The 26040-nt window shown below is 44.3% G+C and overlaps 1 protein-coding gene across 2 annotated transcripts in view; it reads right to left on the bottom strand.

Annotated features, from left to right (window-relative positions):
- Positions 1-26040, bottom strand: part of MAP2K6 (mitogen-activated protein kinase kinase 6) — a 108404-nt gene that overhangs the window by 31213 nt on the left and 51151 nt on the right. The window contains exons 2-4 of one of the 2 annotated variants that reach the window (XM_054976971.1): positions 16322-16388; positions 11263-11311; positions 2415-2528 (exon numbers count right to left, since the gene is read on the bottom strand). In XM_054976971.1, coding sequence (XP_054832946.1) covers positions 2415-2528; positions 11263-11311; positions 16322-16388 — 230 coding nt within the window. The remainder of the gene's footprint in view (positions 1-2414; positions 2529-11262; positions 11312-16321; positions 16389-26040) is intronic. The other variant, XM_054976972.1, reaches the window with a different exon arrangement.

Here is a 26040-nt window from a genome sequence, read left to right as displayed (position 1 = left end):
CCAAAGGGGTTTTGTATTAGGGGTTGTATTATATACGGAGACAACAATATGTCCTTGGTCTCATTTTCAGAAAGTAAATGAGCGAACCAATTATCATTTGCATTCCATAGGCAAATAGACTCCAGTGGGACAACACTGATAGAAGCCAATTCTTTCTCAAGAACTGGGAATATGAAAAGGTTTCAAAGAAACCTTTTTTTCTCTTTCTGATTGGAAGAGTTCGAAATGAAATATTGTATACTCAAAACAATAATTTTCATTGTGTGACACTTATGTAAAATAATCCGCTCTGGATAGAACACCTCTTTATCCAAACATTTATTAACTGGACATGTTTGAGAAAAAAAAATCATTACAGAAAATCTTTATGGGAAAACATGGAATACTGATACGAAGTCAGAAACATCAACCAATTATAAAACTCAAATAAACCTGGCTGATTATATGAGGGTAACTAACATGAAAATAAAGCTGGTTGTACTATTTTAGAAAACACTTGCTAACATTAAACCATGTATATTTCTGACCAGGTGTCTTGTCCGAAACTCCCCTAATTTCCCATATTACTTATTCTCTCTTTGTTTCATAGATGCGAGAGAGAGAGAAACAGTTTCGTGTAGTTACATGGATAATGCTGACTTATTATATAGAAAGGTCATAATAGGCACTTTCACATGCACTGAATAAAGCACTTTCAACCCACTTTCAATGCACTTTAGCGATCATCTACAAGTGGTTTTCCCATTCCACACAGTATAATCCAGCAGCACAGGGCATTGAAAGTGGATTGAAAGTGCTTTATTCAGTGTGTGTGAAAGAGATTAATATCAAACATATTGGGAGTGTTAGCAAATTGGATTAAACACACAGAACAAGACTGCACTCAGGATGTATCTGGAGTTCATGCCTGAAGGCTCCAAAGATTAAGAATACCTGTCACTAAGGAGAAGACAAGAAGAGACATACAAACAGGATGTATTCAAATACTCATCTGCATATACCATCTCTCTTCTAATCTCACCTTGCATGATCAGAAGTGTATCAGCAAATACAAACAGCCTATTCGTAAGTTAATAAGCTCAGTATATTAAAACTTCGCTCTGCGATGAAAGGGTGCTGCTTATCCATTAGGAAATCAGAATTTAAGAGTCAACACATTTTGTGAAAAGTCAAAATGACCAAGTTAAAACTATACGAATCATTGGCCGTCGTCACACGGCCATAAATTTAGCGCCAAACTAGCGCCATCTCCCACTGAATGCTCACCTTATTCCGGCTCTCTTGTGATTTCGCCATTCTCCCCAATTCATGCTTTGTGACTCTTTATGTCATCTTTATCCGCTTCCACGTGAATGCGCCGGATCAACTATGAATGCTTTGCAACACAAAAACGCTCACTCTCCCCGATCATCTGCCTCACCTAACACTGATTCTCCTGCCCTACACTCCCACAAGCCCCAACGCGACCCGCAATTAAGCCTCAAAGTAATTTTTTTTTAAAAAAACGTCAGCCTTATAGCGGTATAACGATATTCTGCCATGGGCGGGAAACCTCTGCTACCTACCACAGTTGGCTTTTGGGTTGGCCCAGCACAACATTGGTATAATAGAAGAGCGATATAGCGCAAATATGCAGGGGGGGGGATTTTTTTTTAAAGGGCGGGATTTTTAGGGCCCCATTTCCGGAGGCACTTTGACTGACCGTTGAATTGCGCTTCTTCCTTTTAATGTGACTGACTGGAAGTGCAAGCAGTCATCAAAAGATGGGAGAATCTGTTCTAATAATGATAACAGAAGAAACAATTTCTAGTGCAAAACTGACAAAATAAGGGCCCGTGTGACGACGTCCATTGTATCAGACCAAAGGTCTTTTTAGCCCAGCATCCTGTTTTCCAATGGTGGCCAGACAGATGCTTTCAAGAAGACCACAAACAAGGCACGACAGCAATCGAGTGATTTGAATCATCATAGCCACATAATTCAACCCACCGTTGCTTGAAAATCCAGTCTAAATGGAAATAATGAAAAGTTGGATTCTTATAGGAAGATAGGATTTGTAGAAATCAGGGACAATCTGATACGTATTTTTGTTCAGTCAGAATATACCTGTCCTATATCTCAGTACTCAAAACGTTCTAGCTAATTGCTTTGAAACTGGTTCATGCTCTTTTGCAACACACCGCACTTAATTAATGTTGACAGTTCAAGCTTCCTACATACAGCTCTCCAAATTAAATCAAATATATTCATCCTTGGGTCAGCACCTTAGTAACTATAGCTTTTCCCATGGTAAAACATAACTTGAATGCTTCTGGAATACATAGAGCAGATCTGAAAAAGAGCATAATTGCAAAGCAGAGTTCAGAACGTCAACGCACACACATACTATGAACAGCCAAGGATTCTCACTCTACCTTTACTGCCATAATCTGCCCGCTGGGCATGTGCCGCATCTTCTCTACCACTCCATAGGCACCACGTCCAAGTTCTGAGATTGGCTCCAGGTCATCGGCCTTTACTTCAAAGTTCTGTCAAGGAAGAGAAAGCATATGTATTCAAGGTGAATAGACACTTGTGTCACTTTCGGACATTATAGCATACAGCATTACAGCTTACTTCTTATTTCCCAAGTATTTCTATACAAATGTAAGCGGTTTCTATAAGAGATACAATGGAAGAAAAACCAATCCCCTGTCTCTTCCCTCTATCCTGTCCCCCAAATATTTATTTTGATCAATAAATCAAACCTCTAGTTGCCTAATCCAGATCAGGGAGCCTTCTGGCACTCCTGTCCACAGGTGCCACCTGCTTTTCCCACAGTAGGCCTGGTTCTGTGAATATCCCCATATTATGGATCTGTTCCTTCAAGGGAAGTGTAACCTCATCTAGAACAAATGTCACCTTAAGACCGAGGGGGAAGCATGCCCCCTGCCAGCCAGGTAAGCAGGGTGGGGGGTGGAAGGTGGGAGCACAGGATCCCTGCCCGGGGGGAGCGGAAAGGCACCCCTAACTCCAGAAGGGACTGGAGTCACTGCAAAGCAGTGCCTTCCAATCCCAGCTCAAAAACAGAAGTCCAAAAGGATACCATGAGAGGTCCAGGAGAATCAACAGAATCATACTCCCTCTGTCAATCTCCCAGTGCAGGCCATGCACCAAGATGAACGAAGGCTGTTTCAGTCCCATCGTGAGGCCTGAAACAAGACTGGAAAGGTTCCAAATAATCCATTTCATCCGGGAGTGCTTGAAGTTGTCCAGCTAACAACCACTGAATCCTCAGCAATGGAACATGTGAGACTGATAAAGAGTGATTGAAATCTCTTTGGTCCAGGGTTGGTTCCTTCAAAAGCGGGTGCACCACAACCTGTTTCAAGGATGGAACAACCAAACCCTTCCTCAAGGAGGCCTTAACTACCTCTTGGACTCAGTCATATAGCCTAAGTTTGCCAGGTCCCCCTGTCCTCAAGGCAGGAGGTGGGGGATCTGGCCCCCACCTCCCCCCCCCCCGTGCATGCTCCCAGCTCTATGTGATGATGTTACTTCCAGGAAGTGATATCATCGTACGGGGCACAGTTGCCCCAGGAGTGCTCCCACGCTCTACGGGGTGGGGGGGGCTGAATCAGGCCTGAATCAGGCCAGATCCAGGCCAATTCATCTTAAATCGAGCCACTGTGGAGCAGGGGAATGCTGCCTCGCTCTGCAGTGGCCAGATCCAGGATGATTCAGCACCCCACCCCCATGGCCTGGATCGGGCTGCTGCAAAATGCAGCAGTGCTCTCCCGCTGTGCAGCAGCCCAATCCAGGCCATTTCAGGCCCGAATCTGCCTGGATTTGATCACTGTGGAGCATGAAAGCGCTGCCGCACTCTGCAGCGACCTGATCTGGGCCGATTCAGGCCCAATCTGAGCAAATTCGGGCCCAATTTGGGCTGATTCTGGGCCAGATCATGCCCGTGGGAGTGCGCCAACCTTCTCAACAGGAAAATCCCAGAGAGAAATCAAAGAACCATTGGAATCTATCTGTTTCTAGGGGCCGATCATTTTAACAGATCTTCTACACCTGCAGAATCTCTGTATCATCCCTGTAAGTCTAAAGGTGCGCAGTTGGGAGAGGTCAACCCCCCTCCCCCAGCCAAGTCTCAGTGACACATGACCAGTTGGCCGTCTCATCCAGGATGATATGGCTTTAATTGGGCAAGGGGAAAAGGAGGAAGTAATGCATATAAATTACAGCCTTGACAGAGGATCATCAAGGGAGTTGGAAATACAGAATAGTATAGTCTGGTAGCATTCACATATCTAGGAATGCATATATTGGTTTATTTAGTTAGTTACTGTCTCCCTTTCTCACTGAGACCCAAGGAGGATTACACAGTGCGAGTGAAAGACAATATAATTAACAGCTAGCACATTCACTGAGCAAAATACAGTAAGGATGAGCAGTTATGACATTCAGTGAGTAGGTACAACAGGGTATGGTAGGATAACATTTGAAAACAAGTATAAAGCTGAGCACAGAGATGGAATCTTTCTGAAAAAAGTGTAACTAATTAACATGACATGTTCAGCAACATGGAAACTCCCCAGTAGGTGCATATCTGTATCAGCAGACAGTACCCAATAATATAGTCTACAGTATAACCAAGGCATTTCTCTGATCTATGACGCAGCCCTATAATCTGAGTAGAAAGTCCACTTGAACGATTCAGTTTTGCATAGTTTGTGGAAAGCCAGGAGAGTGGGTGATCTCCTGACCTCCTCAGGCAGGCCACCCCGTAAGGTGGAGGCTACAACAGGCTGTTGATTTTTCCCAACTGAAGGGTCATATGTGCAGAAGGCCTTGACCAGATGAGTGAAGCTGCTGTGGCTGAACATAGGGGGAGAGGCGGTCATACACATACAAGGGTCCAAGGCCATGAAGGGCTTTGAATGTGATAGTCATGACCTTGAATTGAGCCCGATAACTGATGGGCAGCCAATGAAGTGACTTCAGAATGGGCGTGATAAACATGCTCCATCAGACTTTTGATAGCTGCAGCGTTCTGCACCAGCTGGAGTCAACTTTGAGGGGGGACCTATGTAGAGTGCCTTACAGCAGTCTAGCCTGGATGTGGCATGAATCCAGGTGGCCAGACTGGCAGTGTCAAAGTAGGGGTCCATCTTCCAGGTTAGTCGGAGTTGGGAGCAGGCCTTTTTTGCAGCTGCATTCGCTTGCTCCTGTAGCAGCAGTTCTGGCTTCAGTATAGCCTCTAGGCTCTATGGTCTGCTCACATGCAGCCTATTTTACAGCAGCTGCACTGCTTTCCAATCGGTTTCCGGATCAAATTCAAGGTGTCGGTTTTAACGTTTAAAGTCCTACACAGCCTGGGACTATCAGACCTGCAGGACTGACTCTCCCAATATCATCCCTCACAAAGTCCGCATTCTTCATCTTGTGTCTACTAGTGTTGCCCAGACCCCAAGGGGCTCGTTTTTCTTCTACCAAGTCGAGGGCTTTCTCTGTGGTGGCCCCATTCCTGGTGGAATGCTCTATATGACAATATGTGTGTCCTGCAGGACATATCCCCAGGGCATGCAAGGCGGATCTGTTTCAGCAGGCCTTTAATCAGCTATGATGCCTCATGGAATCTTTGCCACCTGCTTGCGTTTTTTTTTACTTTTGGCTGTATTATTCTTGTGGATCAGATCAGATTCGTTTTATTGTATATGGCCATTGGCCTTCACAATATCAAAACACTCTCGAATGTCAGTATAATACATAATCAAAATGATCAGGTAATCAAACACTTCGAAACCACATAAAATGCCCTACTAAAAAAACCTTTAAAATTGGATGTGAGGGCGATCTGGCTGCGACATCTGTCACCCCATTGATCGCCAGTGTTGATTTGGCTGATCTGGCCGGCTAGGCGGGTGTCCCCTTCCTCCCTCTCCGCTCCATGTGCGTCCCTCCCGAAGCTGCGTGCTCGGTGGAAGAGGATGACCATCCCAGATAGAAGGAGTGTACCATTCTTCGGTCAAGGGTATTATTCTTGTGGGACTGCTCAATTGTGGTGATATATTTTTAGTTTTAACATATAATATTTATTGTTGTTTTTAGTGTTGTAAACTGCTTTGGGCCTCGTTCAAGGAAGAGGCGGTATAAAAGTCTTTAAAAATATTTTAAAAATTTAAAAATGCCGTTTGCCAGGGTCAACTGAGCCCCATCCAAGGTCAGAACAGACATGACTTATAAAAAGATCATAGCAATCATAGCAGAAGCTGTGGCTTGGACCTCAGTACCCACAATGGCAAGGCAGGCAACTAAATCCACGTAAGCCGGGCTGTCTCAGACAAGAAAAGCTTCTCCTTTCATGGACTTAGCAAAAGCAGCAGGCCAAAAGCCAGCCTTCTCCTCTGCATGGTTATCCATAAGGCAGACTAAGCTGGGTAGTTTATGAGGACAACTCTATGCTTTCCGGACCTGAGCTGCTGCCTCCTTTTCGAACATTTCACTCTCCCCGCCCTCCCCCTTCGGACTAAAGGGAAGCTGCTTTTCTTGGAACAAAGGCACTCTAGCATCGGGCATTTCTTTGATTCAGTACTAGGTCATTGTGTTCCAGGTGGCTCTCGCCCTTCTTGCCTCTAGACACAGGGAAAATAAAAATTCTGAAAGACAGAGCTGTAAAACGCTAATGAATTTACAACATTGCCTGTAAATCAGTACATAAAAAGAGCCCTGCGGGATGAAGCCAGTAGCCCATATAGTCAACCATCCTCTTCACCCAGCAGCCAACCAGCTAACAGTCTTAGCTGTGCTCAGCAAGGCAGCTCTCCAGATATATTGTAATCCACTATCATATTTCCTCTAATTAACAGAATTCTTACATGATGCCTAGGGCTCTGGAGAGGCATCAAAGCAATGCACTGCCTCAAAAGGGGGGGGGAGGTCCTGCGGAATTCGAGATCAAGAGGATAGAGTCAATCATCCTCCAGTCCAATCATCTGCCTTGAGACAAGAAACTTCACCTTTGAATCTTTCAACAGTTTGGTCCCACAGCATTCAGAGCTAAACCACACGAGACGAATTACACGAGGATGCTCAAGTGAAGGGAAATGCAATGTTAGCTGGGAAGCGTAGTTTGAATTTCTCTACAGGGCAGGCTAGATTGCTCCTCAGAGGGTTTGTTAATTTCACCTCTCTACAGAGCTGGCAAAGATTGCTCTTCAAAGTTGCCTCCTCCAAGGCTCTGTTAATTATTAACCAACTCTCTGAGAAGCGATCTAGCAGCTGTTTAGAGAGAGGTGAAATTCAAATTATGCTTCCTGGCTAACGTTGCACCTCCTTTTAATAATAATGACAACAACAACATTTGATTTATATACTGCCCTTCAGGACAACTGAATGCCCACTCAGAGTGGTTTACAAAGTATGCCATTATTATCCCCACAACAAAACACCCTGTGAGGTGGGTGGGGCAGAGAGAGCTCTGAGAGAGCTGTGAGTGACCCAAGGTCACCCAGCTGGCTTCAAGTGGAGGAGTAGGGAATCAAACCCAGCTCTCCAGATTAAAGTCCTGCACTCTTAACCACTACACCAAACTGGCTCTCGTCCTCGTGTAATTTGTCTCGTGTGGTTTAGTTCTCAGATTGCAAACATGCCCCAGACAGACAGCAAGAACGAACAAGCCGATCCTGACAAGGATACCCAAAAGCCCAAAATACCTGCCCAATAAACCAACCCTGCTGTTAGTAGGTCAAAAAGAAAAGATAAAAACATATTGCTGTCAATAACTAAACTGCTGTCAATAACTAAACTACATATAGGTCCCTATACTCTGCTGGTGGGGGGGGGGGCTGGCATTTACCTCATGCCTTCCACATGTGTATTTTCATGCGCACTTGCGTGATGATGCCACTTTAGGAACTGGCACTTCATTGTGGGGCCAATTCTTTGAGAATCAGCCCGTTTAGGGCCAAAATCAGCTCCAAACGAAGCGGGAGCATTCCCACAGCCGGCAGAACAACATCACTTCTGGATGTGATGTCTGGCAGGAGTGCTCACACCGCACGTGTTCCTGGGGTGCCTGCTGGTGGCGAGCGATCTCCGGGCAGCCCAGAACTTCCTGCCGCAGGCACCTGGGATCCTTACTCAGGCCTTTCCAAGCTGCTTGAACACAAGACAAATCCTCTCCGCCTTAACAAGACAAATATTTATGGGCCACCTAAGCATACATCCAGTTCTGTTCTCCTCCAACACCTCTCATATCTCTTAGGGGAATGCTGCACACTAGGATCACTGCAGAAAACACCAGCATTTTCCACAGCAAGCGAGCCAAACGTGGAAGCAATGCACACATGGAGCCATATTTGACGGCTTCCTGTGGGGAATAAGCAGGTCTTCCATGCAGCAAACGCACTGCTGGCCTAATTGTAGCATTTCCTCTCTGACAGCTCCTGCACCGTCTACCTGCCACAGAACTCCGATCAGGGGACAAACAGCTGTTGGTGGTCCCTGGCCCCAAGGAGGCCCGCCTAGCCTCAACTAGAGCCAGGGCCTTTTCGGTCCTGGCTCCCACCTGGTGGAACACTCTATCTGCTGAAATCGGGGCCCAGCAGGACCTACTACATTTTCGCCGGGCCTGCAAGACAGAGTTGTTCCGCCAGGCATATGGCTGAGGATGGGCCTCCGCCGGCCTGGAAAAAGGGATGTATAAATTGTAACCCTCCCTGTGAAGGCTGTCCACCATCCTGTTTTAAATGTGTGGTTTTTAATGTACATGAATTTTTAAATTGTATTTTTAATAGGTTGTTATCTGTCCTGAGCCCGCCCACGGGGAGGGCGGAATACAAATCTGAAATAAATAAATAAACTATTAACATTCAACATGAGATTCTAACTTCACCACCTCATCTGCATTACCTGATGAATTTCTACTCGTGCACTCACACAACTATTCACACGTTACATTTTGCATGTACGGCAGTCACGCGTGACTTTAAATCCAAGAAAACGGATTGTGCGAAATTAGCAACGGACGTATCTCGTGACCTACCTATTTCTACTACCTAGTCCATCATATGTGCATGTGGCCAACGGAGGCTCTATGGAAGCTGCTGCAATCTAGACACTGAGAGTAACTCCTCCAACTGGCTCAGTTTGTTTTACCTTCGAAAGTAACAGTGCTTGAGGAAAGTTGCTAACATTACTTAGAGCTTAGCAAAACGTATCCTGCCACCGAGCAACCATTGCTATTAATATCAGTAAGCAGGTGTCACTGAAGAAGTGTTACATAAAAAACTGCAGAGGGGGTTTAAGGTCTGCAACCGTCTTCCAGAGAAATGTAACTGGGCCTATTAAGTCGAGTCAGTCCTCGGAGGAAAAGCACACAAAGCTCTTTGCAGGAGGATTTGTATGGAGGCTTCTCCTTTTACTATGGCGGGGGATACGTTTTTCCTACTTGATCACCAGGACACTTCTGCAGCCAGCTATGCTCGTTCTCTAATCTCACGAACACACAATCTGGACCAAACCATTCTTAGAATTTTTATTTAGAAGACACGAAGTTTCTCAGTTGGGGCGCTATATAGACTATTCGTGAGTTTTAAATGCTATACTGATCAGAGGGGCCAGTTCATACAGTGAAATTTTTCTAAGCCTAATTCATCTCATTCATTCCCTGGACAAACATTTGTACAGGGAATATAATATGCAATTTGGTCCATCCAACCAAGGAATGGTTTTGCAAGCTCAGTGAGGAATGCAAACTACTTCCAGGATTCTTTCTTTCTTTCTTTCTTTCTTTCTTTCTTTCTTTCTTTCTTTCTTTCTTTCTTTCTTTCTTTCTTTCTTTCTTTCTTTCTTTCTTCCTCCCTCCCTCCCTCCCTCCCTCTCCCCTCCCCTCCCCTCCCATTCATTCATTCATTCATTCATTCATTCATTTACAGCCCGCCATTATCACTGAGACTCAATGTGAATTACATAGCCTGAGATTAGTGCAGTCAATATCAAGCACATTTCAATAAACAATGCCATAGCATAAATCAATGCAAGCTTACAAAAATATAACATTAGCAAAAACCCAATACAGAATTGAAAAAATGCTGGAACAGAGCATAAGCAATTCTAGGACTGACATTAGACAATACAGAACTGCCCAGTAGGATCGTACTTAAAAGCAACAGGTAAGTACATAGGAGCATATACTTAAAGCAACAGATATTATGTAAGGTAACATAGAGCCAAAACACACGTTAAGAAATACCTAGGTTCAGCACGTGTTCTCTTACCTCAAGGTTTGCCGGGATCTGTAGGCGTCCTGGAAGCTTAAAGTTTAGCATTTACAGAGCAGCAAAAAGGGGAAGGGAAATACAGGCGCCTGTATTTTAAGCTTTAAGCTTCCAGGACGCCTTTAAGCTTCCAGGACGCCTACAGATCCTTTAAGCTTCCAGGACTTTAAGCTTCCAGGACGCCTACAGATCTTTAAGCTTCCAGGACGCCTACTTTAAGCTTCCAGGACGCCTACAGATCCCAGCAAACCTTGAGGTAAGAGAACACGTGCTGAACCTAGGTATTTCTTAACGTGTGTTTTGGCTCATAGTGGTGAAGTCTAAGGTCTCTATCTCATTAGCGAAGCATCTCTTTGAGACCACCTTCCTATAGTACAACCCTTCTATCAAGCCCTTTATATATTAAAAAATAAGTCACTATGCCCTCCAAAAACTGTGAGTAGGTACATAACTCAGGGTGGTTCCTGACACATACACAGGTTTTTGACAGTGCATATCAACCAAAGAAGCATGATACACCTGTGATTAATTTCTGGTTGAGTCCTATACACCTTTAAGATATGGGCCGTTTCCACACACGTTGAATAATGCACTTTCAATGCACTTTAGCAATCCTTTAGGAGTGGATTTTTTGTTCCACACATGGAAAAGCAGTTACAAATGTTCACTAAAGCGTACTGAAAGTGGATTATCCAACGTGTGTGGAAGCAGCCATGGTAAACAAGTAAAACGGAATCAAGAGGCACCAAATGAATTCACATGCCTACAAACTTAAAACAACAACAGAATACAAGTGGTTATGAGTGTTTATTGATCACTTTTAGAATGCTGGACTGAGTATATGACAGCGTGAATACTGATGTTAAGCAAGAAAGAATGGTTTTTACATCCATGAACAGAACTGACAAGCAACTCTCAATCCAGTATCATAATCCACTTCCTTCCCAGCCATATTTACGGTAGGTTCCTTAGAAATTGCACCTCACTGACACCTTACCTTGTCACCAATATTGATGCAAGCTTTGGAATCCAAATCTCTTGGTGGCCTGAGAAATTTAAAAAAAAAACAGTTGGAGAGAGAATAAAACTGGTACAAGTACTTTAGAGCTCAGTTTGGTGTAGTGGTTAAGAGTGGAAGGACTCTAATCTGGAGAATCGGGTTTGATTCCCCATTCCTCCACTTGAAGCCAGCTGGGTGACTTGGGGTCATTCACAGTTCTCTCGGAGCTCTCTCAGCCCCATCCTCTTAACAGGGTGATTGTCATGAGGATAATAACACACTTTGTAAACAGCTCTGAGTGGGCGTTATCCTGAAGGGTGGTATATAAATTGAATAAATCAAATGTTATTATTATTATTATATGACACAAGCTATCAACTCATTCATGAAAGGACAAGGTTTAGGATTTTTTTAAAGCCTGCAAACCTAGGGGCCCACCAGGTTTGTAGAAAAATACCTTTATCTGTACATGACCCCACTATGTATATTTTTGATCCATACTTTGAGTTTGTATTCAGAATTAACTATAAAGATGCTCTGTGATTTCAAGTATAAACAATCAGTAAAGTTTTCTACAAGGATCCCACGAAAGGAAAACAGGACTCTGAAATGTCATGAAGCAGCAAGACCGGAGTTTAAAAACAAGTAAACTAAAAAGGGTCCTATATTTTCCCATAAATAAAAGAATGTTATATTTATAGGCAGCCTGGAATAGATGTTATTTTTCTTGAATTAATCCTCGGCAGAAATAGCTAACACTAAGGTGGGCAAGACAAGCTTTGCTATAAATCCCCTCTTTATGGTGGAACATAAAGGATCAATCACGCTTTTTTTAAAGGAGTTCTAATGTATATTAAAATATCAATGGCACAGGGGAAAAAAACAGGTGTTTAAATTGCCCAGGCAAATCCAAAACTTGTCTTTGTATGTGTGCGTGTGCGTGTGTGTGCACGCACATGAGCACGTCTGTGCGATGCATGATGATAACTGACAGTGCTTTCTGCATCTCCTAAGGGTGCCAAATATTGTCTGAACGGACATTTTATATATTATTTATTTATTTATTTTGTTGTATTTTTGTCCCGCCCTCCCTTCAAACAGGTTCAGGGTGGCTCACACAACCATCAAAATAATTACAATTTAAAACATTGTGAAAACACCACCCAGAAGTTAAAAGTCATAATATCCCTAAGTTAAAGGTGTTAAACATCAGATAATAAAACTGCAATAAGGAAACCACAGTTGCGGCCAGGCTTTTTTTCAGTGGGAAGGTGGTGGAACAGAGTTCCGGAACCTCTTGAAAATGGTCACATGGCTGGTGGCCCCGCCCCCTGATCTCCAGACAGCAGGGAGTTTAGATTGCCCTCCGTGCCGCTCAGCGGCATGGAGGGCGATCTAAACTCCCCTCTGCCTGGAGATCAGGGGGCGGGGCCACCAGCCATGTGACCATTTTCTCCGAGGGCAACCCACTGAGTTCCACCACCTCTTTCCCCAGAAAAAAAGCCCTGGTTGCGGCCAATACTGAGGTGGCTCCTACTCCTATCCTACCACTACCTCCACTGCTTAAGTGACTCTTCTACTGGAGGAAGACCCATTTAAGTCGGAGGGAGGCTTCTTGGGCTAGAGAAAGGTTCCCTCAAGGATGGTTAGATTTACCCCTCTGGATAAACTTCTCTCTTGGAAAGATTTAATTGTGGCTTTAATTTGAAAATGGCACACCCTTAAGTTATCTCAGGATCAAACTAGACATTACAATAAGCTTGTGTTTGCCACTGAAAATGGCCAGAACAGGTTTAGTTCCTCGTCAACAGCCGATGACGTGGCGCTGTGGAGCCAATGACAAACGTGAACGCCGCTATCCCAACATAAGGCAAACACTTTTTCTGTATAATATTGCAGGAAAGGGAGTAACTAGACATTTTTGGCAGCAACCACACACAGTGTTGTGAATGTCACATTTGGGCCTCAAAAAGTTACATAATGTTGAGGCTTTGGCAATATAGTCAGTAGGTTAAAAGACAGGATTCAACAGTTAACAGCCCTAATTTTAACCTTTGTCCGTTCTCCAGAAGCTGGCTCTAAAAATCCATTCCGGTCAGATAATTTTACAGACCTCTGCTCTTGGCACCTCCATGTCCTGAGTCAACCCCTTCTGTACTCAAGAAACACTTTAGCTCTTCCAGATATTCTTATATTACGGGCATATCTAATGTCCCCACTGGACATGGGGGCTTATAATGCTGCAGCCTCTAACTATACTTATGATATGGGGGCCCTTTAAAAAGGTCAAAGAGAAATTTGCTGTACCAACAAAAAGTTTAGAAACTCAGTGTAATGGAAACTTCACCCTCAACAAGTACTTCCATTAACTGAAACGTTAGCATCTAATTTCTGGTGAAGATTAAGAGCTTCATTTCACTGCTTTGGGTATTGTGTTGTCTGTCGAGGACAAGAAGAAAGGTAGGGGAAGGGTCATAACAGCTTAGCCTTGCCGTTGATGAGTGCATTCAGAGAATAACCAAAAGTTAAACAGACTACTATTTAAGAGAAGGGAATGTAACGAACACCGTATATGAAAGAGAAAATAATGGTGCATTTGACCTCAGGAGGTGCATTTGACCTCAGGAGTCAGGACACATTCAAGTCTAACACCAGACAAGACAACAAATTGTTGAAGGATCCTCAATAACAAGTAAGCTAGCAAGCTTCAAGGACTCAAAATACTCTTCCCTAGGATGCAACACAAATACATTTAACTGAAAAAAATGCGATTTGCCTCCATGTATTCACAGATACTCCCTTTTATCCTATGTCAAGAACAGCCTGAGAAATCAGTGCATTTATACTAGACTAGCTTGATACCCATGCTTCACTACAGTATTTAACCACTTTCCTTTACCTGATTTTTACGTTCACAACTGACCAATCAGAGAGAGGGGGGTACAAGCAGGCAGGATCCTGCCAGCCACACAGGAAAGTGGTATGACTTGATACATATTTGACTATATATGAAGGTATATTTTGTATTTAATATATGCCTTTAACTTCTTAAATTTGTTAATTGGCTATTGCTTCCTACTCATGTATTTCATTTTCTAGCTGTTGATTTTGAATAGGTACCTCCCTTTGTTGTTTGTTAGACACACCGGAAAGCCAGGCCCCACAGGGAGATTGGCAACCCAATTGAACTTTGAGGGGAAGACTGGGAGGTGCATTTGACCTCAGGACACATTCAATGACTCTCAATAGCAACTTGCAGACTGTTTAGAATGTGGGGGTGAGGACCAATCAGACTGCATAGGCAAATGACCTTGAAAGGCTAGTCCAATCAGGGAAGAGTGGCTGAGCCGGCAGTGGGTGGGGGGGTGAGGAGGCAGCAGCCTGCCAGTCACACAGGGAAACTGTATTCCTTTGGGAAAATACATTTTACCCCTTTTACCCCCTTAGGGGGAGAATTTCTTAAAATCTCTTCTTAGTGAGTGTTTACATCATGAAAGGAATGTTCTCCCCAAATTTCATGTTTCTAGGTCCAGGAATTCGGGCTGGGCGTTGATGAGTCAGTCAGGACACTTGTCTTTATATATATAGATAGATGCCAAATAAGCAAACAAGGCAATAATCAGGAACTGAGTGGTCAGTGTTACTCTTGAGGAATTTTACAGTGCCCCTGCCCTTTTTAATCACTGCCATTATCACAAGGGTTGTGTCAGGAACGTATCTCCTGAGAACACAATACGGCATCAGAGTGAGTGATCACTTCTTTAAGGTGGTATTTCTATGGCTACGATCCACAGGGCTGCTTTCATTATTTCCAAACCAGGCACTGTGACGGTTTTCCTGCTAAAATGCTGCCAACTTCCTCGAATATCATCTGGAATTACTTCTGAAACATCCTGTTTGCAGTTTAAAGAAGTTAGACAAAATCTCAGCAGTAGCTGTAGAGTCAATTCTATGGAGTACAGCCATTATCAGAGAACTGTCATTATTTCCAAATCTCCAGGGAATGAAAGCCTTGCCAAATCATTTTTTTCTTCATCATCATCACCACCACCATAAACTTTATATGCTCAAAAAACACATTCGAAACATTACTTAATTCTGACCCGGAGCATTCTTTAAATACTGTACAGCCAATGGTATATAAACTGCAACCCAGTGTGGCATCATAGTTAGAGCGAGTGGCTTGGATTGGGGAGACCCAGTGTCAAATTCCCACTCTGTCATGAAGCTCACTGGCTGAGCTTGAGTCTCTCTCAGTCTGACACACTTCACAGAATTATTGGAAGAACACAATGGATGTGGGGGAAATTACATATACTATCATGAGCTCCTTGGAAGAAGCTTGAAATCAAATTGTTACCCCCCCCCCCCAAAAGAGTGAAAGGCTATCCCCCCCTTTACTTATAGGGAAAAATAGGTGGACTATCAAAATCAGGTCTTAAGTAGGGATGTGCACCCAAAAAAGATTTGGGTGTCAAAAACAATTCAGGATCACCCAAATCCCGAAGCGGCAAGTTTCCTCCCCCTCTCATTGGGGACAAAAGCAGCAGGGCGGGAAGTTTGAAAGCAAGCAGCACTTTTCTTGCTGTTTGCAATGCAAACAGCTAGAAAAGTGTTGCAGGAGCGGCGGCTGCCGCTTTGCCCAAAGCTTCCTGATACAAATTGCTTCAGAAAGCTTTGCTTCGGGATTCCCAAATCAGCTCAGCAATGCTAGGGCCGATTCGGGAATCCCGAATCTTTACAAATTGGGCCTGATTCAGGTTAAAAACCGAAATCGGAAACCTGAAGTGCACATCCCTAGTCTTAACTAATTTGGAGGGGCTGAACAATTAGCATCTGTGATTAAAATCACTACTCCCTCTTGTTAAACACTAGGAGGAACAGAAAAAATCCATCGTTTCTCTACTATGTATCATCCAAGAATGTGTGGATCGAACTAGTGATCGAGCTACATAATGAGGCAAGCTAGTTCAATGAACAATTCTTTCCTTTGTACAGCTGCTTCAATTCTTCTCCCCACCCCTCAATGCTACCACAGTGTGATCTCAAGACATACGTGGAGCTCGTCTGTGGTTGTTCAAATGCTTCTTTAGGAATTTTCAGCCCTGGATTTTTCTTTCTGCCTGTGAAATAAGAGGGGAGAGAGAAACATTTTATTGGAGTTCAGTCATATCTTGTAACAAAGTTTGTCTGCAGCGTCTGAGTTACTTTGACGTAAACTCCAGCCAGGATTAAATGTAAACATTCAGTTTATGGAGTTCAAAATATAAGGTTCCTTTGCTGAAATTCAGTTTCATAGCCAGAGGTTTCCAGACCTCTCCCCAAAATTCTGTCAGCCTTTCCTGTGTTTCCTAACAATTTTACTGCTGTGCTGGTCAGTTTTATTTAATAAGACATTAAGTGCTGTTTATTTTTTAAAAAAAGAATTCATATTTTACACATCTGCATTTGCTCAGTACTGTACTCAACATGGCATAACAAATGGGGGGGCAAGATGGCACACCCGGCTGCATGTGAAACATGCTTAGGCTGGGTGCCACTTTTTGCCTCACTGCACAGACGGAGAGACAGCCTTACATTCCTGGGCATCCAGGCTTTGGGAGGTGGGGCCTGGCCCTATTAAGGGCGGCTCCGCCTCTGTAGGGCTCAGTCAGCTTTGAAAGCTCGGCCCACTCACCACACCCTATGGCAGTACAGGATTAGCTGGTTGCTGGTTACCAGAGCCAGGTAGGAATTTTTTCTCCTTTTCCCAAATTGGCACAGGGAAGAGGTGTTTTTCGCCTGCCTTGTACGGTCTTGTAGGAGTGGTATTTGGAGTGGTGGAACTATAACCTAGGTCCCTGGCAGGTTAGATTTGGGTAGACAGAGCGGGCCGGTGAGCACCCGGTGGCACCACCCCATTGGTGGGGAATAGGGGTCTGTCAGGGATTGGCTGGCGGGCTGTACGGCTGCCAGCTGAGAGGGCAGACTGCCTGTGGGACCCCCTGTACAAGTCCTTCCCTCGGGCTTCACGGCTAAGGTGTATGGAGCTTTAAGGAGGGAAAGAAAAAATTGAAAATGTGAAGGCCATCTAAGTGGGAAACTTGGAAGCCAAAAAGTCCAGGCAGAAGGACTTTTTGTGTGAAACTGTGTCATTTCTAATGTCTCAGTCCCTTGCCCTGTCCCTTCCTTACCCTTTTGGTCCATAAGAATTTTAAAGTCCATGACACCACAAATGAAGCAACACAACACTATGGCTGCTTTCACACATGCAGGATAATGTTCTCTCAGCGTACTGCAGCTGTTTGCAACTGCTGATCATGTGCAAATAATGCTATAGTGCATTGAAAATGCTTTGTCCAATAATACGTGAAAGCAGCCACATTTTATTCAAAATTTCATGAATTAAATAATTGATTCCAAGGGCTTTGTTGGTACAGAATGTTGGTGATTTGTGTAGACAGCACTAGCCTACCCCTAACAGCCTCCAAAGGTATATGGATCACACGGTACTGCTTATCTTTGTTTATGCACTGACCTGCCAACCTCTCCTTTAAATCCATTTACCTTAAATTATGCTACAACAGGCAACAAAGTCAGCACAAACTATATTAAGCTTTAGGAGAGATCAGGCATAGGCCAAAGCAAGCAAAGTGTCCTAAGATATACAAGTCAAACTGTGTTGCCGATGACTCACTTTTTATCCCTGCGCAGGTGCACTTGTGGGGATAAAAAGCGAATGGTCAGCAACTGATTTATTTGGCCATGAGAGCCCAGAGACGGAGTCCATGCTAATAGACTAAGCTGGGGTGCAGGCCACCCCGAGGAAAGCAGCAGCCGAGGGAACAGCAAACCATGCCGTCAGCTTCAGAGCCGCAGACACTGGCCCGAGCAGCGGCAGGGGCAGCGAGAGCCTTGGCATGGAGGGCCAAGCATGCAGCCAGGGCACCAGGTTTTCTAGAGCCCATTGTTTATACAATGTTCTTGGTGGCTAGTGTGGCAAATCGGGGCCTTTCCTCCCACTGGTAGACCCCGCTCTGCCTACCCCTCCCTTTTTGCCTCTGGCCAGGCACCTGAAGGGGCTGTCTCCTGTCTCCGGGTAGTTGCTGCCACAACTGTTCCTGTAGTGGGTCCTGGTTAGGCGGGACAGCCTCCTAACCTCCCTTTTCTACTAGTGGACCCAAGTGGTTGGGGGACCACGTGGAACAGAAGATCTTTCTTCCTTCATAAATTCTGAGAATCATTTATTTAACTTCTAAGTATATACAGGCAAATATACAGTGAACAGAAGGAATAATACAACATAAAAAGAAACCCCTGCTCTCTCTCCCTCTGCTTCTCTATACTCATGCCCTAATTAGATGTTGTATAGGGCAGGCACGATCCTTTGATACCTGGGGTTACGTTAGATCTACCTCTCCCCTCAGAGCCATCGCTCCCTCCACTCTCCGGCCACCAGCTGTCCACTCCCAACTCCCCTCCACCAACTGACTTGCTCTCCCTCCAATCACATTCCACTCCAGAACTGGCCCCTCCCCTCTTAAGCCCATAGAAAGTTAACTCCACCAACAGAATGGAGTTTCCCCACAGCTAGTAACAGCATCATTCTGGTCCAATAGCGCCTTAAATACATTAGCATTAAATTCAGAAAAGCAACATAAAGCAGGCGAGACAGTGAATCCTCAGGATAAATGCAGGTGCTGCTGGAGTTAGTCTTGTTAGTCTGTTAGAGCAGCATGGGCGCACCATGGGCGCACCTTCTCATAGCACCGTCAAGAGTAATGAGTGCATTGTGGCATATCCTTTGTGACCTAAAGTCACTTTGCGACATGCTGCTCGTTCATCAATTTCTTGGGAAACCAGAAGGAATTCAGCAAGTTAAGTATGTTTTAAGTCTCATGTATTTCAACATGAAACACATGAAGAAAGCATTTTATCATCTTTGCTAAGGTATGGCTGTGCCCAGGGAAAGCAACAGGACATAAAACACCAAACTTTAGCTGAATCATGGACATTATTTTTACATCCAGATATTGCACACACTTGCACAGATAGAGGGGTGGTGTCTTACAATGCAATGGATTATTACCAGTATTAACTGGTGTTATGGGCTGTTGCTAAAACTTACTGCTATATAACTGCTGTGCTTTAAGAAACAGTACCCTGCTAAAATTGGTGTTCCTGTACACTCTACCATTTATTGTTAAAATGTAAATAATTACTGATGTAGACTAGGGTTGCCAGATCCAAACTGGAACATTCCTGGAGATTTGAGGATGAAGACTGGAGAACACGGTAAGAGTGTTCACCCAAAAAAAATGCCGGGTAACCCAAGTCTGGATTTCAAGGTTTAAAAAAAAAATCTGAGATCCCTGAAATCTGGGTCAGAGTCTCTGATCTGGGTTAGAGAATCCCAGATTTAACCAGTGTTTATTCCCTATGGGGGGAAATGTCAATGTGTGTGGATGGGGGGGCATTTTTTAAGCAATCTCCACCAAATTTGCAGGAAACCTACTCCTGACTGTCTAATAAAGTCTCTCTACATTTCAGGAGAACTGGACAACAAGGTCCAATTCTGTGAGCCTCTGAACAAGCTACCTCCAGAGACTCTCCATCGTTTCCTATGGAGGAAACATATCCAAGGCTTTTAATCTCTGCAGCTCCTGCCCTTGCGTAGGATTCTCTGGTTTGACATTAATCTCTTGCAAGCTTTTGTCAAACCAGGGAATCCTATGAAGAATCTCTTTAGTGAAGTGTGTGTGGGAGGGGGAGGAAGCTTGCCAAGTCGTGGAGTTTAAAAGGTGGCTGGCAGCAGTGGCTTGAAGGGCCTGTTTTGGAACTCAGATGGTGGAGTGGGGCAAAATTGGATGTGAATCCACTCTGCCTCCTGTCTCTTTCCCCATCCCCAACAGCCTTGCACCACTCTCCCACAGTGGTGCAGAGCTTGGTTCCATTCGGGCCACTGCCCTCTTGCCACGACCGTCCTCTCGCTCATGCTGCTGCCTGAACCTGGATCACACACCCCTAGAAGGTGGTGTTTGGGGAGGGGAGGGACATCAGCACAGCATAATTCCACGGAGTCTTTAGAACCTCTTCTGCAAAATCATGAAGGACTATCTGGTGTCAGTAAGACTTTCCTCCTATTATTCACCCCAATCCATGAGGCCATTGAGTCCGTGGCTAAATTCCTCTGTCATGCATCCAAGAGGAGAGGATCGGTTTAAATATTCAGGTAACGGTGGTCTTGTCTTACTGCTGACTGTGCATGTTCATGTTGTTATGCCAATTTCATGGGGTCCACCTTCTAGGGAGCCATTTTCTCCAAGGGTACTGATCTCTGTGGTCTGGAGATCAATTGTGATTCCAGGAGATCTTCAGGCCCCACCTGGAGGTTGGCAACCTGACATACAGCAAGGTTTTTCACGGTATAAGCTTTCAAAAGTCAAAGCTCCCTTCTCAAATCCTGCCATTTTACCGCAGATCAACACAGCTACCTACCTGAAACCTTGATGCTACATTCTAAGAGAGTGTTATCTTAAATGTTGCTGATTCTGTTCACTTTTGTTGTTGTTAAAACATACTGTCATACTCCACAGAATTACTATTACTCTTTACAGATCAAAAAACGTTGCTTGAACTTTGCTGTTAAATTCTGCTGCTGCATCTGACATGCTCGACTCGTAGTTATCTGTGGACGAAGCTGCTATTGCCATATTTTACTGTTACGAAATGACTGAACCCCAAGAATTATCCCCACTAGATGTCAAAAAGGCATTGTTGTGGATTTTGTTGTCAAACTTTGCTGTTATGGTATTGCTGCATTTTAAAAGTGTAAGTAAGAAAATGGTTAAGAACGTGGATGAAGTAGAAAGGAAAACTGACCAACACTTTAGCGAATTTAGAACAAAAACTACATGATATGGATAACAAACTTTCAGTAACTACAAAGTGATTAGAAAAAGTTAAGCTGCGATTACTAAAAACAGATGAGAAACTGGAAAAACTAAAAAGTGCTTCTGTATTCTGCAGAAGGATTTTAATACTGAGGAGGAAGAGACAAAGATTCTGTCATAAATTGGAAAGGATGGAAAATTTGGTAAGGAGAGCTAACTTGTGAATCAGAGAGCTAAATCAGAAGGGGCAGATTTCAGAACTCATTTGGAATAACTATCCTCAGGTTGGTTCGGATCAGATCTTGAAGATGAGGCGCAGTTAGATTCAGCATTCAGAATTAATAGCAAATATGCAGCCGCATATAAAGTACCAAGAGATCGCACTGTTACACTTTCTGACATCTCTATTAGAAATAAGGTTGATGTTTTCACAGGCAATCAGACTTCGTGGTTCAAAGCAGTGAGGTTTTACTTCCGTTGGATTCATCATCAATAATTATTAAACTTGGAATTGAGGTATTTCCTATTCTGGATGGGTCTACTCTGTACTCCCCCCAAAGGAGCAGGTTCATAGTGCCACTGGACCTGGGTCTCCTGTTTGATAAGAAGACTGAGGCAGTGGCCAAAAGAGCCTTTCACTAGCTTTGGATGGCAAGCCACCTGTGACCTTTCCTGGATAAAAAAGATCTTGCCACTGGTGGTACATCAGTAACACCTAGCTTAGACTGCTGCAATGTGTTCTGTGTGGGACAGCCCTTGAATACTGTCCAAAAACTACAATCGGTACAGAATGCAATTGACAGAACCCTTAATTGGAGTGGGTTATAGGGACCATATTGCCCCAGTGTTGTTCCGTCTACATTGACTTCCATTTATTTTCCAGGCACAGTTCAAGGTGCTGGTACCTTCTTTTAAGCCCTTTAAAGGTACAAATCTTTAAGGCCTGATACTTGAGACCAAGATACCTTAAGGATACTCCCATATGTTCACTATGGTTATCTTCAGGGACTCTGCTTCAGGTGCCCCCACCATTTGAGACTAGATGGGTGGCGAACCAAGAAAGGGCCTTCTTGAGTTTTGCACCAAAATTATGGTGCCCCCCGTCACCCCTATCACTCTTCCACCAGCAAATGAAGACTTTTCTCAGCCACAAATTCAGGAAACGGGACAGTACAGTAATAATGGTCCACATTACAGAGCTATTGCTTGGACTGTTGTGATAATATATATGAAGCATTATGGAAAAGTACTAGAAAAAAGCTTAACTATTACGACAATTTCTCTAACATTGGCTATCATATGTATCATTTACTTACTTTTCTGTGTGGTGTGCATGTGTGTCTTTTTTAATTTGAAAAATGAGATTTTTTTCTTAAACAAGATAAGCAGGTTTTTATAAAAAATGGGTGAGATACAAGTCTAAGGATGTACCATAAATTCAAGTACATCCTTGGATAACTACCACGCTTTCCATTTTGAACAAACTAAAAAAGAAAAACATCATCATTTTTTTCAAATTATAAATTTCAAGGGTTTTATTCCGTGACCTCAAAATTACAGAATATCCATTGCCTTCTTACACTTCTTTCACAATATGAGTTCATTAACGCTGTGTGTTAAGTTTGTACCTTCTAGGTACTGAAATACGTGTGAGCTGGGAAAGGTGAAGATACCCTTCTATAAATACATACCTTCATTTGCCCAAATAACTGTGAATTACTTGTTGCCGGGGGCACTAGTTCAGAGTGCTCACAGAAGAGATTTCTCCCTGAGATAGCTAAACAATCGACATTTGAAGGCATTTGTTTAAAAAATGCAGGGAAGTATGTTCTTAACAGGCCCCATAAGGTGATAAAAGAAAATTAAGAGAAGCCGAATTTAAGTTCCCTCGTCCTCAGGATTGCATATAAAGGTTTAGTTAAAAACGGTAGCTAGAATATTATGAGAATAAATATTGAAAGGGGATATAAAAGAATTCTTCACTCTCCCAGTTTAGTGATTTCTTACTGGATGTACTGTCTCCACTGAAATAGAGAAGAAGTTGCTCATGCAAAGGTAAGAGTGCAAGAGGGGCTGTACATCAAGGTATATGTTTTAACCTGGGCTCATTTCGAGGGGGAACGCGCAGAAACACAGTTCCAGCAGTTCCCCAAAGAGGTCACGTCAGGTGGCCCCACCCACCAGACTCTCAACAATTTTGGGCCTATTTTGTCCCGGATTGGGGCTGAAACAGCCCTGATCGTGCCTCTGATGGGTGGTGGATCACTCTCCTGTTCAGCAGCGGCCCAATCCTGACTATTTGGGGCCCCTTTTTGGCCATTTTCAGCCCCCTTTTGCCATTTTGGGCCCAATTTTGGCCCTGAATGGCCAGGATTGGGTTCAAAGCAGCCAGGATAGGTGACGTCAGGAGGTGTGGCATATGCAAATCAGTTATGCTAATGACACATTTCTGGTGCAGTCAAGGGGGCGTGGCATATGCTAATGAGTTCCTCCAGCTCTTTTTCTACGAAATGACCCCTGGTTTTAACTCTCATTATTTGTAAATCAAATTCCAAGAGCAATTCAACTTCAAAAAGCCAATGGCCACTCTGGAGAGACGGTGGGAGGCTTTCCAATAATAGTACCATAACCCTATGGACACGTATCTATTTTGGCATAAGATATCCTGTCAAGGTGTGTACACATTACCTATGGGGTACTTTCCACCTCTGACTTTACAGAGACCATCAGGGGCTGCACAAATTGCTCTTCCACTGAGGAAATTGGCAGAACTACGCAAGGCTAGAGGAGGTTCTTTTCCCCTAGGAGGCATCCAGGATAATTACAAGACATATGATATCACCTAATAAGCATTCTGTCATGTCCCAATTTGCACGACTGATCCAAGTCCATCACGCACGTCTCAAAGAAATCCCTTTGTTCTGGCAAACAGTCTTCACACCTGCATACGTGCCTCGGGGCAACCCTAATAACCTCTTTTCAAACATCTGTCTCACACTGAATCAATGCCTGTTACGAAATACACACATCTCTTTACGCACGTCTCTCATCTGCAATCACGCATGGCCCACCTTGCTACGCAGAATGGATTCAGTGAGAGATGGCCGTGGCAACTTCCAGCCCAGCCGATAGTGATGAGGCCACCAGATAGGGTTGCCAGCTCCAGGTTGGGAAATTCCTGGAGATTGGGGGGGGGGAGCCTACAGAGGGTGGGGTTTGGGGAGGGGAGAGACCTCAGCATGGTATAACACCACAGAGTCCAGGGGATCATTTTCTCCAGGGGAGCTGATCTCTGTGGCCTGGAGATCAGTTGTAATTCTGGGAGCTCTCCAGCTACCACCTGGAGGCTGGCAACCCTGCCACCCGACAAGCACGGCGTTGCAGCCTCACAAGAGCAGGGAACATTCCTGAAGACTATCCAAGCTGATCTTGGTTCCATCATTCATTGGAATAACTATTAAAACAGGTATGCGAGGAAGACGCGCACCAATCACAAGAGAGCTGCTTCACGCACTACTTTGTCCTATAGGCATTCACCACCATTACTTGCCACTGCTTGGTATCAACTGCCTACACTCTCTTTCTCTTTGCGGGGGCTTTTAATATGTTTGTACCATCCTTCACACACCATACTATAAATGCTGTTTCTGGCATGGAGGAGAACGTTAACCTATGAAGCAGCCCTAACTAAGGGCCAAGCTACAAGTGACGAATGACACTTGAACGGCAAGTGGATCGAGCGGAGGGCAAGTGAACAGGGAGAAATACACTTGCCGTTCAAGTGTCATTCGTCACTTGTAGTTTGGCCCTAAGACAGCAAATTCAGAAGTGACAGGCGATCAAGTAAATGTATCTGGAAGAATACCTCAAAAATCAAGCAACCTCAAAAAAACCCAAGCAACAAGGCCGGAGGGTTTTTTTCCCTTTATTTATCCATCCAAGGCACACAGCTGAAACTCAGCTATCTTTCATGCTAAGTTCTGTCACCAGACCTGCAAAAAACAGCTGGCTACACCCCCCCGCCCCCCACAAACCTGGGTTCTGTCCCCAGGCTCAGCCATTAGGCCTGCTCCAGCTCCCGACCAAAACGAGTTTACCGCCAGGACCTATCTGTGCGTGCGTCCAATTTTTATTTCAAAAACTGGTAATTCAGCCTCCAGGGATTATTTATTATCGGCTGATTCCGCACACGTTGGATAATGCACTTTCAATGCACTTTATCAATCGTTTGAGGTGGATTTTTTGTTCCACACACAAAACAATCCGTTCCAAATGATCTATAAAGAGGATTGGAAGTGCATTATCCAATGTGTGCGGAATCATTCATCATATAACAGAGGGAGAATCAGAAGCTTTTTAATACAACAATGCCAAAAACTAACATCCATAGGGTTGCCAGGCACCCTTCACCTCCCGTCGGGAGGGTGGAGTCCCTGGCACTAACTTTGTGGGGAGCATGAGGTCTTCTTTCCCCAGAGCTGGCATGATGACATCACTTCCGGAAGTTACATCACTATGCCGGCTGCGGAAACACTCCTGCACTCCATATGGAGCCGATTCAGCTCATTTGGGGCCCAAATTGGCCCCAAATGAAGCACAGAAATGCTCTCGTGAGTGACACAATGATGTCACTTCCAGAAGTGACATCACCGCACCAGCTGGGAGCGGGCGTGCTCTCAACCGGCGTGCCCCCTCCCACCGATCGCTGGGCGATCAGCGGATGATGGGGCAAATCCCTGGGAGTTTGCTTGCCATCGGCGGGCACCTGGGAACCCTAAATCCAGCTAACGAAACACTTCACCTACCCATCCCCAAACGATGCCCTCTCCCCAGCTGCAATCCCAAAGCTCCAGGAATCTCCTAATCCACAGTTGGCACTCCTACCTGCTATGCTCTGTTGTAA

The sequence above is a fragment of the Eublepharis macularius genome, chromosome 4, assembly GCF_028583425.1.
Source record: "Eublepharis macularius isolate TG4126 chromosome 4, MPM_Emac_v1.0, whole genome shotgun sequence".
In the NCBI taxonomy this organism is placed as follows: Eukaryota; Metazoa; Chordata; class Lepidosauria; order Squamata; family Eublepharidae; genus Eublepharis; species Eublepharis macularius.
This window is presented reverse-complemented; position numbering and strand designations above follow the sequence as displayed.